Genomic DNA, 15,460 nt, shown 5'->3' with positions numbered 1-15,460 from the left:
AACAGTGAGGTTCCGGGTTCAAACCTCACTGCTCCCCTCCCCAACTTCCCAAAAAAAAAAAGTACGTGTATTGGATAGAGGGGGAATTTAAATTGTCTAAATATGATAATCTACGCACATTGATAATATGTCTTATAAAATTACCCGTGGATAGAGCGTGAAAATACCGCGCGGTTTCTGCAGGCAGCTAGGGTTTATCGGCGACTTTTTAGTCCTGTTGCCTTCTGAATTTTTTTTATGTTCACAATATACATAAATATGATTTTTTTTTTTTTTTTGCCTTTGTATTGATATTTTAAATTTTTTTCAAACCTATAGTACATGAAAGTGACGTGAGTAAGCTTTTATTGCCATTTTCTCAGATTTTGAACAATTTTTAACTATCTTTTTTACACATTTTCTTACACAATTGTACTTGTGTAAGTAAAGTGTAAGAACTTTTGCAAAATTCAATGCCCACCTATCAACATCAATTGTGTTTTGGGTAGTTTTGTAAGACATATTATATGAGTGAGTACAGGGACGGACCCAGGATTTTTTTTGGGGGGGGGCTGAACTTCAACGGGGGTTCGGGGGCGGTAGCCCCCGGAAAAATTTTTTGGGGACATTCAGTACATTTTAGACATTTTTATAATAATAATATTAATAAAAAACAATATTTTCATAGATAATATAGTTCTAATACATTTGAAATAACATAGCTATAAAAGTTCAATACATTACAAATAACCTAAGAATAAATACTTGGTGAACTAGTTGTTTCTGTTTGAGAAAGTGATGACAATTGATTGCGACGTGTACGCATCGACTGAAAATGTTGCAATATCTTCTCATTATCAATTGTTGAGAAAATATCCTTTTCAATGTACACGATCAAACTGTCATTCATCCACTCGTCTTGCATACGATTTCGCAAATCACTTTTGACGAGCTTCATTGCAGAAAATGCTCTCTCAACAGAAGCAGTAGCTACAGGTAAAACCAATGTCAACTCAATCATACGATAAACACATTGAAAAATTAAATGATTGCCACTTTTAACCATTTCTTGAGCAAAACTTCCCAAATCAGTGATCGTAGAAAAGCGAGGATGATGCCGCACAAGTACTATGAAATTACGGAGTTGTTGTGGAAGACATAAACAATCACCTGTTAAATATTTCACATTAATAAAGATATTATGAAATTATTGTAAAAAATAATAAATAATCACCTGCGGAGAAGTCTTCAGGATACCAAGTAGTAAAATGCATGAGTTGATTAATATCGAATTGGGAGAAAGAATCTCTTGGATCAAGACATGCCATGCATCTTAGTAGATCGGTGCTAGCTTCAGAAAAACGATTATTCATCTCTTGTATGATTAAATCAACAACCTAACATTGCAATAATAAATAATAACTTATTGTTAAGACATGAAAAATTAAAATAAATAAAATGAATTAAATATTTGAAATTAAAAGAAATACCTCTGTAAAAATCTCCACACGGTAATAATGATCATTGGTGATGCTCTGTCTTCTATAACCAGGTCGTGTTATCGTGTCTTCCATATCAATCAAAGAAATAGCATTCACCTCACAAAATCTATTGACTTCATCACAAATTATTTCCCACCCAGTGTGTTCAGCCTGGCGGGCCTGGCGGCGCAAGGTGGGTTCAGCACTCAGCAGGCTGCCCTATTTTTTCGTTTGAGTTGCTGCCCTGTTTTTTCGTTTTATATATATATATACATAAAAAAAAAAAAAAAAAAAAAAAAAAATTAAAATTTGGGGGGGGGCTCTAGCCCCCCCTAGCCCCCCCCCTGGGTCCGTCCCTGAGTGAGTAGTTTTATAAGACATATTATCAATGTGGGTAGATTCTCATATTTAGGCTATTGAATATATATGGTTAAATAAGGTTTTACCATTGTCTATTTTAAGTTATTTGGAGTGTATTTTGTAGCAACAACTTGAGTATACTAAATTAATCTTATTTGGAGGGTGTGTTTAGTTGAGCTTATAAGCTATTAAAAACAACTTATAAGTATGTATAAGTTTTTTAACTTCAACTTATTTTTTCATATATAATAATATATTGTACAAAAATAATTATAATATGCTTATAAAGTATAATTCCAAATTTATACCACTTCAATTTTCTCTCTAGCTTACAAGCTCAATAACCCAAATATATTAACAAATTTTAAGCTATTAAAACATTACATCTTAATGATAAACTCTTCAAATATTTTATAATTTTTTAGATAAATTTAAATATTTTATAATTAAGTAGCAAATAGTGCTTATAAGCTCTCTGAAACTTGGATCATTAAAACAGAGTTTCATTGACCTTTCTTATTTTCTTCACCATGCATATATCGATGTACAAAAAGCTAATTATGATTGAGGAACAAAAATTGGTGTGAAGTGAAAGTGAACCCTATATAGCTATATAATACCCTAAACCCTAAACTCTTATATATACAGATGCATTAAAGTGGCACATATATATAGGTATAATTAGGTTAAATTAATTAAGTGATGCATGCAAAATAAAGATAAGAAGGTGGTAGAGGGGTTAGTCGCTTTCATGGGTGAAGAAGATAAGGTATCTTGTTTGAAATTAATTAATTGTGTGTGAACAAATATTGAGATGGTCCTATACAACCAGCCACTTTTATGACGTTATGGTCACATTTTTCATCTTTCGAGGACCACTATATGGAATTCATACACCTTTAAATATATATTCCTTGAGCTACATCTATATCCAATCATATTACTTTCTATTTTCACATTACATAATCATGTTTCAAAATATATATTCACTTTTTTTTCTTCCACCAACGTCTAGAGTAAATATCTGTACGTAGTGGATCATATATTCAAGATTCTCGTGGTCTCAAGGGTCACGAATAAGATGCAATTTAGAATTATCGAAGCAGTACTTTTTTTGGGGAGTATTTTTTTTAGTTGTAAATTTATTATGAGAAATTAAGAATATAGAAAAGATAGTAGTATAATTAAATTATACTATAGTTATATTTTTTTTTCAACTATAATTTTGTATGGTTTGAATAATTTAATTTACACACAATTGTTATTGTTTATTGAGGAATTAATAAAAGAAAGTATTCATTTGAAAAGTGTTTTAATTTTTAGCAATAACAATTTTAGCTTATTGACATTTATTAAAAGTTTTATACCTTAACCGAAAAAATAAAAATAAATGAGCTTCTCAATTAATTCAAATTAAATGAAATTATTAGTCTTTAATTTTATACTTTTTATTATTGTATACCTAAAAAGGATTTTAAAAATAGTAAAAATGAATTGTAATAAAATGACATATATATAGGTGTAAAAATTTTATATATAATATGAAAAGTATTGATATAAAAGTAGTTAACATGAATGATAGTGAAATAAAGTATACCTTTTACATTTAATAATTCAAATATAATACTGTATTTCTTACAAAATATCGAACTCCCTCCGTCCACCAATTCGTGTCATACTCAGTTTTAGTAAATCACTTTTTCTTAAAAGGCGTGCCCCCGTCTCCACTCAACAAATAAACAATACACTTTTTTCTAATAAATTTTTATGATTCCAATAAATTTTATGACTTTTTGATTAATGAATTGAAGTATAATTAATTATAATGGATTGCCCATCTTTATATCTATTGCTCTTATTTTTTTATATATATATTTATTATAAGCAAAAAAAAATGTTTACTTATTATTTAAAATATACATAAAAATTAATTTTGTGTGTGCGAATTTCTAAATTAATTTTGTGTGTGCGAATTTCTATATCAATCAAAAGTCAAAAGCTGCTCGCACCAAAAAAAGAGCTAACGACCTTATTATCAAAGAATATTTATGTGAATTTAGGTTTAACAAAAAACACTTCTACATATATTTTGGCAAATTTAAGGTTACAAATTATAGTTATTTTGTACATCACTCGAAAATTAATGGTCGGCAATTTCATAATGATATGATTGAGACTTGAGAGTGTCACTTTCTTTGCCAGAAATATATGTAGCTGTTCACTTTATTTTATTTTGTGAGACATATTTACACACACACACACACACACACACATATATATATATATATATATATATATATATATATATATATATGGCTGTTCTTACTACGTATTGATTGCGAACAAATAATTAGAATGCGACGCTGTCAAAGAATCCAATTTGTGCACTAGAAGTCGTGGTCCAACACATACTACATGGACCAATAAATCTTGTTTAAAAGATTTGATTCACCCAATAACTTCCGAGCATCTCCAGCGCTATGCTGGAGAGCCGCATCGAGACGAGAAGAGGGCGTGCCACGCGCGCTGGAGAGCCGTGGCGGCACAACCCAAGTTTTCTGGGGAGAGTCGCGATGATTCAATCGTGACATTCCCCATCCCCCTTCTCTCCCAACTCCAAAAACAAAATCTGTTACAAATCCCATTCGATTACATGTGTCCCCCCCAGCATCTATATTTGTCAAATAAAAATTGTAATCTTTGGTCCCTTCGATTGCACATTTATCTTAGATAGCAACGATAATAATTCATAAATAACCCCAATGGGTTGGAAGTTTTGAGCTGTTATAGTAATAGAAAAGTTGGGATCGAAGACACTTGCAAATCATTCTTGATCTTATCATCTCATTTCTATTTTCATCATCATGGTACACAAGAATCAGAAACAGCAAAAGGCCCACACCATTAGATATGTTTCCCCAGACGCAAATCGAGCAAATGAATCAGAAATTTCGAGCCACAAACAGGAAATCTGAGGGCAAAGCCACAACCACCACTACATATCATTGGCCTCAACCATTGCTATATGCAGGTCACATATATTGTGACCCTACATGTGTGCTGCCAACATTCCTACATAAAAACTGGAATACAAACGTACCATTTCAGTCGACGTGTCACCGTTCTTGAAAAAACTGCATGGGCCGTAGCCATCCACCTGGCCAGCACTCTTGTACTCGTCTCTATGAGAACTAGAGCAACAAAAAGTTCTTGCCAGATTCAATAACTCCTCCAGAAACTGTATCAAGCTTGAATGGCATACTTGATTTTGACAAGCTGCATAACATAAATATGATCTCTCGGGCTCTTCAGCACATAAGCACTCGAACTCGTCAAAAATAAAAATAATCCTGAAGAAACTAAAGAGGGGAAAACTGGAACGACAGAAACCCTGGAAACATGAGAAATGATAACCCTCTATTTCCTTTGTGGGTTATCAGCAAAACCTCTCCAGCAACAATGATCAATTACTAACTTGCAACAAGAATGGAATTTATAGCATTAACAAGTTGTTGATCCAGTAAACAAAAGCTCCCACATTCCAGGCTTAATGAATTGATCATGTAATATAATTTATTTCCTATTGACTACTGCAACATTCTCCAGTATTCTTAAACTACTAACAAGTTGTTGATCCAGTCATGGAATTCTCCCGCAGCTGCAAAATTCAGAAACTGAAGCTCCTAACTTCAAAGTTACCTTCAAAGCTCCAGTTTGCATAGCACAAGTTGAAATGAGTAGTACCTTCTACTTGGCTTGTCTCATGTGCGCGTGCACAAAGGAATATAAAATATTGCTGCCATGCCTCGGAGCAGACAATGTTCTGAAGCTTCATTCTAGCGATGGAAAATGACAGAGTGGTCCTCATAACAAGGGTCAATCTCTACCAGTGGAGGACCGGCGATAATAAAACAATAGAGCTCAATACAATGGACCCAAGGGAAAAAATCAACACCCACATGTGTTACTTCTTGATAATCATACATTACTGATGTCTTAGTGAGGCATGACCCGTTTCTCCCAAATGTTTGTGAAGTTTAGTCCTGTAACAGGAGTGAGAGGATTAATAGAGGCACTAAGAGAAGCAAAAGGCGAGGAGTTTTGAAAGAAAGAGGTTAGTACTTGGATTGAAATTGTTCTCCACACTTCTCACATGTGTTGTCAGGACCTTTGGTTGCAACCTGAATATCAAGAAACTCAGATATGAAAAATTGTTGAGAAAGGCCAGGACAAATGTTGTAGAGTGAATATCTCTATATCATTTATTACAATAATAGAAAGTCCCTTTATTGAAGAGGGTGAGGGATGGGGCACACTTGCTAATAGTGGAATTCAAATTTTCATTCATTTTCTTCTGGTTTTTCCTTTGGGTTCTTGTGGGTGGTGTCGTGGAGTGGGCCAACAGGGGAGCCAATACAAACAATGGAATCGGGGAGTGAATAGGATTAGCCTGGAAACATGCCCATATTTTAGGTTGAATTAATATTTACGCTCAGTTCCGTGACTTCATACACAAGATCACTGAAAACAGTGATTACACAACAAACAAACAATACACATCCAGTAGAGCAGTTACACAACATAGCATACCAATATCTTAGCATATATATCACAGAAGATATTAAAATGTGTCTTTACATATTTTAGAGCAATACAAGTTAGACAGAGTACCTTATGTTTCCGTCCTTTGGATGCAGATTTCAATTTGGAAGCATTTTCTTTCTTTGCTGTAACTTTCTTGTTTACAGCTTGCTCCGCATGCTTATGATCCTTTTCTGTTACATCATCTGCTGTCATGTTAGTCTCAGGTTTTGGTAAAGGTTTGGAAATTGGCTCCGCAGCATCATCATGAGACACTTCATGTTCCTCAGCCTCATCATTTCTCTCTGCAGTACTAGTTCTCACTGGTTCTGCTTCTTCTTGTCTTCTACCTCTTCGCCTCCTGCCTCCCCTGTTCCTTCGTGAACCCTTCGTGTCATTATACTCCATAAATTCCAATTCATCACCATCAGATTCCATCAGACTTTTGGTAGCTGGAGCCTTAGGCTGATTCCTTGCTTTGTTTCTATTCCTACGCCCCGACAGCATAGCTTCGAGGATACTTGCCTCATCATCTTCATCATCATCATCATTGTTGTTGTTTTGCCGAATGCCTTCGGACACTCCATTCATTCCACTGATATCATTAGGATCTTCAGATTCCACTGCTTCACTGGATGGATTCTGTCCATCATCGCTATCATCTTCTGGAATACCAAGTCTCCCTTCAAATTCATCCTGTAATTTACTTACTCCATCATCTGCTGACAAGTAATCAATGTCGATTCCATCAGACTCTTCCATTTTGTCTCCTTCTGCTTCTTCATATTCTATATCCTCTTCACGAAATGCTTCCCGCAGTTCTACCACCTTCTCTTTGTGCTTTTTAGACTGTTCGTGATTCTTCCATTGTTTATCACTCCTGAATTTCTTGCTACATGCTACACAATAGAATTCATTTTTCTTTTCCTCCAAGGAATCTTCGGCCTCATCCTCCTCCTCCTCCTCAATCTCCTCTACTCTAGCCCACTCGGGTTCCTCATAATTCCTAGCCTTCTCTGCTTTCTGTCTCTCCAGCTCTTTCTTCCTTTGTTTTTCCTCCTCTTTCCTTCTCTCCATCTCCTCATTCCTCTTAATTTGCATATCAATTACTCTTTTATCCCTCTTCTTCACAAACTCAGCCAGTCCCCTAACTGTTTCGTTATACTCTCTTCTCGCTTTTTTCCTCAACTTCTTGTTTTCCTCTTCCATTAACCTCCTTGACTTCCTGTTTGGGCCAGCCATAGCATCATATTGATCTGCCCAAAAGAAGTCCAGCACTGTTGTAAACCCTAACCAGTAACTATAGAATGCTGTGACCTGCATAAGAAGTTATAGTTAAAGTCAAAACCGGACAACCGGTCCAATCCAATCCAAACATAAAAATCAATTTCATATAAGAACCAGAGGTAACGTTGCAGTCTCTTTTTTGTTATTTCTTAAACAAATTGAAAAGGGAATGTCTGTAAGCAATTCTGCAAAAGAGCAAATGAAATAATCACTTCATATAGATCAAGTTCAAATATGCCCTTTTGTGAATTTAAGAAGCTTAGAGTGGGGGTTTCAGGTTCCAAGTTGGGTGTGCTCTTGAACTAAAATTAATGAAATTTTGAATTAGTATGTCATTACCACCAATGAAGATATCCTTACAAATAAGCTACTAATAAAATTATAGCAGGAAATACAATTATACTTAGTTCCGAATGACAAAGAAACTGCCAGAAAGAGGTACTCTGGGTGTATGATACATTTTTTGATTTACAGAAGCAATCATTTAACCTAGCAAAATTACAAGGTCCATTGTATTCATTAATTCATGCATCATATGTCCTAATAGCCTAAGCCTTTTAACAAACTTTGGATCAATAACCTACAATCTGAAAACTCTACGGTCTATGCTATTTCTTTAGAGCAATATTAACGCTCAAGATAGTTTCCTTCCCAATGGTATCCTTAGAAGTGCCTTACTAACTCCTCCACTTGAAATCCACATCCAAGCTATAAAGTATTCAGAAGCCATGATACACACCAAAGTCAGAAAAAGCAAGGATTTCTACGATCAACCACCACATAATGCACTAGGAAAACTTAGATTGGATGAGTCTTCTACGCAAATATACAAATTACATTACCTGTTGAAAATCTTGAAATACGTTTAAAGCGGTGCCAGATCTGGTTAGATCCTTGTGGAATTCATCAATTAAAATTGTAAAATGTAAGAGATATCATGGTATTACGACAAGGACCAATATTATACATTCAAATGAATGAAGCTTCAATGTCTACAGTAATTGGTTTGACATTTGCTAATCTTAAACTTTGATGTGTCATGGATGACTGAGCTTCTACTTCTTTATCTAAATTCTTAATTAACACATTACTATCTCATTTGAGCAAGGATAATGAGCACTACAACACCTTTTCACTGTTCCTTCACTCTTTCCCCTCACGTTCCATACTCAGTTGCTCCGCACTTAATCACTAACAGTCTACCACTTCAAAGTAACTAAATCCATGTGATCACCAGCTATCTATGTCAAGCGTCGAAAATTCATTTCTTTCGATCATGTAATACTGGAAACCCAGGCAGGTTTTAATTTACGTTGAGATTGAAACATAAACGAAATTGACAAAACTTAATATGAGAATCTGAAATGCCAAACAGAATACGTACAAGATAATACACGCATAAAACAAGACACAAAATTAACAATGACAGAAAGGCTTGCCTGAGCATAGGGACTCTCCAAATTGCCCATGACCGGAGCTTCCTTGGGCAGCGGCAGCCCCAATTTCTTCGCGAAATTCAACTCATTCGCGTAAATCTTTTCGAACAGGTCCCCATAAACCTTGTAAAACCCCCTCCCCGAGTCCGAGTACCCGGAGTAGACCGAATTCGAGAAGAAGGAGAACAAATCGGGCACGAAGGCCGAGGAGCCACCCGTGGTGGCGGCGGCCGTGGAGGAGGAGAAGAGGATTTGGTTACGGTGCGAGTCGTACCAGGCGCGCTCGCGCGCGTCGGAGAGGACCTCGTAGGCGTTGACGAGCTCCTGGAAGGCGGCGGTGGCGTCGGCCTCAGGGACGCCGCTCCTGACGAGCTTGTCCGGGTGGCGCTGGAGGGCGAGGCGCCTGTAGGCCGACCGGATTTCGTCGGCGGAGCAGTCGCGGCTGAGGCCGAGGACTTCGTATAAGCAGCGCTTCTCCGAGGACGCCATTTGGTGAAAGTGTGTGGTTGTCTTCAGGGGAGCTCCAGCACCCCCAGCCGGAAAATTGCCACAATTTTGTGAGCTGCGCTGAATAAGAACAGAATTGCAGAAGTGTGAAAAGGGGGTGGTGTGTGGGGAAGAAGAAAAAGGGAAAACAGTCAAGCAACTAAATTGCTACATAAGCTTTAACGATTTTGTTTTCCTTTTCCAAAATACTCATTTGTTAATTTATTTTTGTTTGATTTCCTTTTTGCATTGCTTTCTCTAAAGTTTGGCAGTTTACTTTATTAAATTTTATTTGAGATAAGTAAAAAATATTTATGTAAATATTATTCAAAGATCCAAATTATATGTTTAATTTGAAAAATATTCTCAAATATTTATAATATCAATTAAAAGCTTAAACTATTATAATTGTAATTAAAATGTCCTACGCTATTCATAATATCGATTAAAGGCCTAAACTATTGATGTTGTATCAAAAATGTTCCCAATTGTTTCTCTCAAAAAAAAAAAATGTTCCCAATTTTCATTTTCATCAATGAAACGATGATGTGTATCTTTAATATTTTATTTTGCATTAAAATTTGAGAGAGTAATAAATAACGACTTCACAAAATGATGTTATTTTGCATTAAAATTTTAAAAAGTGATGCAATTCCACAATTTTGCAAGCCTTGTTGCTAGATTTACGAGGATTTTATCATTTTCATTCTTTTTTTTAAAATTACAAGAGGTATTTGAATACAATCAATTATGCAATTCGTACACAGGTGGAACCCCATCACCATCCAAATGGTGGAAAAAGATCACCGCACACAGACGAGAAATGGCTTTCTCGGCTTGTGTGTGGGATCTCAATACCAAACAATACAACACCACACCACACGTAGGCGGAAATATAACACCACTTAAAATAAGAAAACATCACTGCACGCAGGCGGGATTGAACCCAATACCTCTCTACCAATTCCTCTATTACAATTATTATTTAGGGTTAATTGCCCATAAAATACTGAACTTTCGTTCAATTCTGGTTTCGCACACAAACTTTGAACTGTAGCGTGAAAATTACTAAACTTCAGATTTCATCTGATTTTGCTACTACTCCAAATTCCGGTCAAATATCAGGCTAATATGACGTGCCAATATTTGACGTGACGTATTTATTGTTAATTTCTTATTAATAAAAAAAAGAACACAAAGCAAATAATCCAAATTGTCAATAAATTAATATATCAAATCAAATAATAGTATTTTTTTAATTCTCAAGTTTAAATCAATTTTTTTCTAGTTTAGTATTTCACAACTGATTACTTCAATATATAAAGTAGAAGTCGTTCAAATAATGTAAATATATATAGTTTATAAAAAAAATAATCTTTAAATAATGAAAATTTAATAAACTTTATTACTTAGCTAAATAATTTTTTTGTAGAATTCCCTTACTATTATGGAATTTATTCAAATAATTAATTCAATTAAAAAAATACTATTATTTGATTTGATATATTAAATTATTGACAATTTGAGTTATTTAATTTGTGTTCATTTTTTATTGATAAGAAATTAAATAAAAAATATTATTTTGCCAATTAATTGTCACACAAGAATAAATACGCACGTCAAAATTGGCACATCATATTATATATTAGCTTGGTATTTGGTCGGAATTTGGATTAGTAGCAAAATCAGATAAAATCAAAAGTTTAGTAATTATCACGCTGCAATTCAAAGTTTGTGTGCAAAACCAGAATTGGATGAAAGTTCAGTATTTTATGGGCAATTAACCCTATTATTTATTTATTTATTATCAATTCCTTTATTACAATTATAGGTCTCTACCAATTCCTCTTTTCGATTTTTATAAAATTTTCATTTGTTTAATATACGATGTTAGTGTTATGTTCTAAGAAATCATTATTTGTGAAATTTTGTTATAATCTAAATATTAAGAATAATTTGGGAAAAGAGGAATTTGGTTGCAGACAGCGAGAGAGGAAGGGGATGTTGGAAATTGGAATGGGGAGAGTGGGTGAGAAAATAAGTATTGGGCCTTGCTGAATTCAAAGATGAGATTGGGCCTTGCTGAATTCAAAGATGAGATTGGGCCTTTCTGAATTCAAAAGATGAGCCCGAATAAAATAACTATTGGGCCTCAATAAATAACTACAAAAAAACATAGGCAAATTGAAGTTCCTCCCGCGACAGCAGCAACGCCACAGCCAGCGGCGAAAGCTTTCGTCAAGTCGTCAACAACCAATAAATATCTCATGATTTTCAAGTTTTCTCGTAATTAATTTAATGGGATGCGATTTCTGCTGTACACAGATGCGCAATCCACCACAAACCGCAATCAGAGGCATTCTTTCCACTCTCCACGGAGTTCCCGCCAGGCGTTCGACGTTTTGCCCGGCCAAGAACCATCTCCCGAACTCGCTCAGCTCCCGCTCTTCTATTTCTACTTCCGCCGCAAGAATTTCGGAAAAGGCAAATTGGGAGTTCAGTCGTGGAAGAAAACCGGAAAAGATACGATCTTTGCTTGAGCTAAAAACATCAGAGACTTCTTGTTTGGAGGAAGGAGTCGAGAAAAGTAGGCTTAAATGGTATTCGGAAAAGCTGAGAGATTGTGCAGCTGGAATGTGTCGTAGAGAAGGCAGAGTGATTCATGGCTGTATTATTCGAAGAGGGACCGAGCCTGATGTGCACCTGTGGGTTTCTTTGATAAACTTTTATGCAAAATGTGGGGCATTGGAGTTTTCGCGCGGCGTGTTTGAGCAAATGCCGGTTAAAGACGTAGTGTCGTGGACTGCTCTGATATCGGGTTATGTAGCTCAAGGGAATGGCAGAGAGAGTGTTGAGTTGTTCTATGAAATGAGGAGTGATGACGTGAGGCCGAACGAGTTCACTCTGGCCACCGTGTTGAAGGGCTGCTCGCTGTCGTCGGATTTGGGCTTTGGGAAGCAAGTGCACGCGGAGGTGGTTAAGATTGGCGTTCTCTCGGATGCTTACATCGGTTCATCTCTGATTGACCTTTACTCGAAATGTGGGGAGATGGAGTATGCGGACGACATTTTCTGTATGATGCCGGAGAAAAATGCTTTTTTGTGGAGCGCTTTGCTTAATGGTTATGCACAGATGGGAAATGGTGAGGCGGTCTTACGATTATTTTTGAGAATGACTGAGCCAGAGTTGAGGTTTAGTAACTTCACGTTGTCGATTGTGTTGAAAGGAATAGCTAGCTCCGGTGCTCTTAGAGCTGGTCAGGCGATCCATTCAATGGTGATCAAGATTGGTGGTGAACTTGATGATTTTGTTACATGTAGCCTAGTTAATTTGTACTCAAAATGTGGAGTGGCGGATGACGCCCTAAAAGTGTTTAGGAAGATAAATAATCCGGATATAGTTGCGTGGAGCTCGATTATCAGCGTGCTGGATCACCAAGGTTTGAAGGAAGAAGCAGCCAAGTTGTTTCAACTGATGAGGGAATCTGGTGTGAGGCCAAATCAGTTCACTCTCTCAAGTCTTGCTAGTGCTGCCACCGATATAGGTGACCTGAGCTATGGCCGAAGCATTCATGGCTGTGCTTACAAGTATGGGCTCGAATCTGATGATTTGTTGAGTAATGCGTTGATTTCCATGTACATGAAGCTTGGATCAATATTGGAGGGGTACCGTATCTTTGATAGAATGACTAATCGGGATGTCATTTCTTGGAACGCCCTCTTATCCGGATTCCATGATGATGGAACTTCTGATGAAGGAACCAGGATTTTCAGACAGATGCTTGCTGATGGTTTTAGGCCCAATATGTATACTTATGTTAGCACTTTAAGGTCATGTTCGAGCCTCTTGAATGTTGAAGTTGGGAGACAAGTTCATGCCCACATAATAAAAGACAAATTCGACACAGATGATTATGTTGGGACTGCTCTGATCGACATGTATGCCAAGTGCGGGCGCATGGAGCACGTGGAAGCCATATTTAACACGTTAGACGAGAAAGATGTCTTCACTTGGACTGTTATGATCTCAGGCTTCTCACAGACGAATCAAGGAGAAAAGGCGGTTCATTGCTTCAATGAGATGCGGAGAGAAGGTGTTGTTCCTAACGAGTTCACCGTTGCTAGCTGTTTGAGGGGTTGCTCCGGGCTTGCCAGCCTTGAGGGTGGACGACAGTTGCACTCGTTGGCAGTTAAAGCTGGGCTGTCTACTGACATTTTTGTATCCAGCGCACTGGTTGACATGTACGGGAAGTGTGGATACATCGATGATGCTGAAATCCTGTTTGGTGGAATGAAACTGCGTGACACTGTCATGTGGAACACAATGATATGCGGATATTCTCAACACGGAGAGGGCGATAAGGCTCTTCAAGCGTTTAGTAAAATGATGAACGACAGACTGCTGCCCGATGGAATCACCTTTCTAGGTATCCTCTCTGCCTGCAGCCACATGGGATTGGTTGAAGAAGGGAAGAAGTATTTTCACTCAATGAGTGAATCCTATGGAATTTCTCCCAGTATCGAGCACTATGCTTGCTTGATCGATGTGCTTGGTCGAGCAGGCAGATTCGATGAGGTTGAATGCCTTATTGAAGATATGGAGCTAACTCCAAATGCTTTGATATGGGAGAATGTACTTGGTGCTTGCAGACTCCATGGAAATGTGGAATTGGGTGAAAAAGCTGCTGAGAAACTCTTTCAAATGGATCCTGAAACAGATTCAAACTACGTTTTGCTATCTAATCTATATGCTGCAAAAGGGAGGTGGGACGATGCCTCCAAGATTCGAGCATCCATGTCAAGTAAAGGCGTAAAGAAGGAACCTGGATGCAGCTGGGTTGAGGTTGATGCTCAAGTTCATGTCTTCTTATCTCAGGATGCATCACACCCGAGGCTATCGGATATCCATCAGAAGCTGGGGGAGTTGGGAAACGCGGTCACTGAAGCAGGGTATGCACCCGATGCAGAGCATTCACTTCATAATGTTTCGGGCAAGGAAAGGGTGGATAATCTCTTACATCACAGTGAGAGGTTAGCTTTAGGGTTTGCTCTCATAAACAGGAGCAATGCTGCTGGGAAGATCAGGATTTTCAAGAATCTTCGTATCTGTGGAGACTGTCATGAATTTATGAAGTTTGTGTCGGGCACCATGGATCGAGAGATCATAGTTCGTGATAGAAACCGCTTCCACCACTTCCACCACGGCGTGTGCTCGTGTAAAGATTATTGGTGATGATGTTGTTATCATCGGGTGCTGATTCGAGCTGTAGCAACTGCCATCGGATGTAAAGAATACACGAATCAAGATCATCCTCTTTAGGCAATCTTCTCGATTGATTTTTCTCTGCATTGTTCTTGCATTTCAGCTTACTTAGATCTTGAATTGTGTCATAGTGAATCCTGAGGTGAGTGAAGTTGGCCTTGTGTTTCGAGTCTTGGCTCGGAAAATCGCTCATCGCGGCTGTGGCTTTGTGGTGGAAGACATGAAAGGAGCAGATTGTGAAGTGATTTTGCAGTTTGAAGGTATCATATGCAAAGCATTTTTAACTGTGGTAAATCTGAGAGCAGCAGCAGTGATTTCATTCAAGCATGTACAAATAGATTTTAAGGGATGAGAATTGAAACAAAATCACGTTGATTGTGGACATATAGGCAGCACATTTTTGACTTGATCAAACACAAATTTTTTTACTTGTCTATTTATTTCGTGGCAATTAGGTTACCAATACAAAATCATGTATACAATTATCTTTATAATCTTAGAAAGAGAAAGAAAGTGAAAAACTGTTTACATTTTATGTAAGGGAAGAAAATAAAATGAGTTGTACTTATTTATTTCAAAAACCTTATA

At 36.9% G+C, this 15,460-nt stretch overlaps 3 protein-coding genes across 5 annotated transcripts; 1 reads left to right on the top strand and 2 right to left on the bottom strand.

Annotated features, from left to right (window-relative positions):
• Positions 1 to 642: 642 nt before the first annotated feature.
• LOC131008822 (uncharacterized) lies at positions 643 to 1,614 on the bottom strand. Its single transcript, XM_057935878.1, has 3 exons — positions 1,470 to 1,614; positions 1,214 to 1,376; positions 643 to 1,149 (listed from the first exon to the last, which is right to left on the bottom strand). Exons 1-3 carry the CDS (start codon positions 1,551 to 1,553, stop codon positions 731 to 733), a joined length of 666 nt encoding a protein of 221 aa, XP_057791861.1. The 5' UTR covers positions 1,554 to 1,614; the 3' UTR covers positions 643 to 730.
• A 3,677-nt stretch (positions 1,615 to 5,291) lies between these two features.
• Positions 5,292 to 9,747, bottom strand: LOC131008821 (DNAJ protein JJJ1 homolog). Of its 2 annotated transcripts, XM_057935877.1 has the most exons (4): positions 9,128 to 9,747; positions 6,492 to 7,718; positions 5,943 to 6,001; positions 5,292 to 5,863 (listed from the first exon to the last, which is right to left on the bottom strand). In XM_057935877.1, the coding sequence occupies exons 1-4, from the start codon at positions 9,611 to 9,613 to the stop codon at positions 5,806 to 5,808; spliced, it is 1,830 nt and encodes a 609-aa protein (XP_057791860.1). In that variant the 5' UTR covers positions 9,614 to 9,747; the 3' UTR covers positions 5,292 to 5,805. The 2 variants fall into 2 exon arrangements, with proteins under 2 accessions (XP_057791860.1, XP_057791858.1); XM_057935875.1 differs by lacking the exons at positions 5,292 to 5,863; positions 5,943 to 6,001 and adding an exon at positions 6,036 to 6,270.
• On the top strand, positions 5,794 to 15,308 carry LOC131008820 (pentatricopeptide repeat-containing protein At2g03880, mitochondrial-like). Of its 2 annotated transcripts, XM_057935874.1 has the most exons (3): positions 5,794 to 5,934; positions 11,936 to 14,929; positions 15,004 to 15,308. In XM_057935874.1, the coding sequence occupies exon 2, from the start codon at positions 11,936 to 11,938 to the stop codon at positions 14,840 to 14,842; it is 2,907 nt and encodes a 968-aa protein (XP_057791857.1). In that variant the 5' UTR covers positions 5,794 to 5,934; the 3' UTR covers positions 14,843 to 14,929; positions 15,004 to 15,308. The 2 variants fall into 2 exon arrangements, with proteins under 2 accessions (XP_057791857.1, XP_057791856.1); XM_057935873.1 differs by lacking the exon at positions 5,794 to 5,934 and having other exon boundaries at positions 11,790 to 14,929.
• The last annotated feature ends 152 nt before the right edge of the window (positions 15,309 to 15,460 follow it).

The sequence above is a fragment of the Salvia miltiorrhiza genome, chromosome 2, assembly GCF_028751815.1.
Source record: "Salvia miltiorrhiza cultivar Shanhuang (shh) chromosome 2, IMPLAD_Smil_shh, whole genome shotgun sequence".
Classification (NCBI taxonomy): domain Eukaryota; kingdom Viridiplantae; phylum Streptophyta; class Magnoliopsida; order Lamiales; family Lamiaceae; genus Salvia; species Salvia miltiorrhiza.
This window is presented reverse-complemented; position numbering and strand designations above follow the sequence as displayed.

Coding starts and splice junctions, on each gene's coding strand:
- LOC131008822 (XM_057935878.1), bottom strand. CDS start 1,553: ATGGAAGACACGATAACACGACCTGGTTATAGAAGACAGAGCATCACC. Junction 1,377..1,469: donor GTGTGGAGATTTTTACAGAG/GTATTTCTTTTA, acceptor TTGCAATGTTAG/GTTGTTGATTTAATCATACA. Junction 1,150..1,213: donor TCCTGAAGACTTCTCCGCAG/GTGATTATTTAT, acceptor AATATTTAACAG/GTGATTGTTTATGTCTTCCA.
- LOC131008820 (XM_057935873.1), top strand. CDS start 11,909: ATGGGATGCGATTTCTGCTGTACACAGATGCGCAATCCACCACAAACC.
- LOC131008821 (XM_057935875.1), bottom strand. CDS start 9,613: ATGGCGTCCTCGGAGAAGCGCTGCTTATACGAAGTCCTCGGCCTCAGC. Junction 7,719..9,127: donor TGGAGAGTCCCTATGCTCAG/GCAAGCCTTTCT, acceptor CTTCTTATGCAG/GTCACAGCATTCTATAGTTA. Junction 6,271..6,491: donor CCAAAGGACGGAAACATAAG/GTACTCTGTCTA, acceptor GCATGTTTCCAG/GCTAATCCTATTCACTCCCC.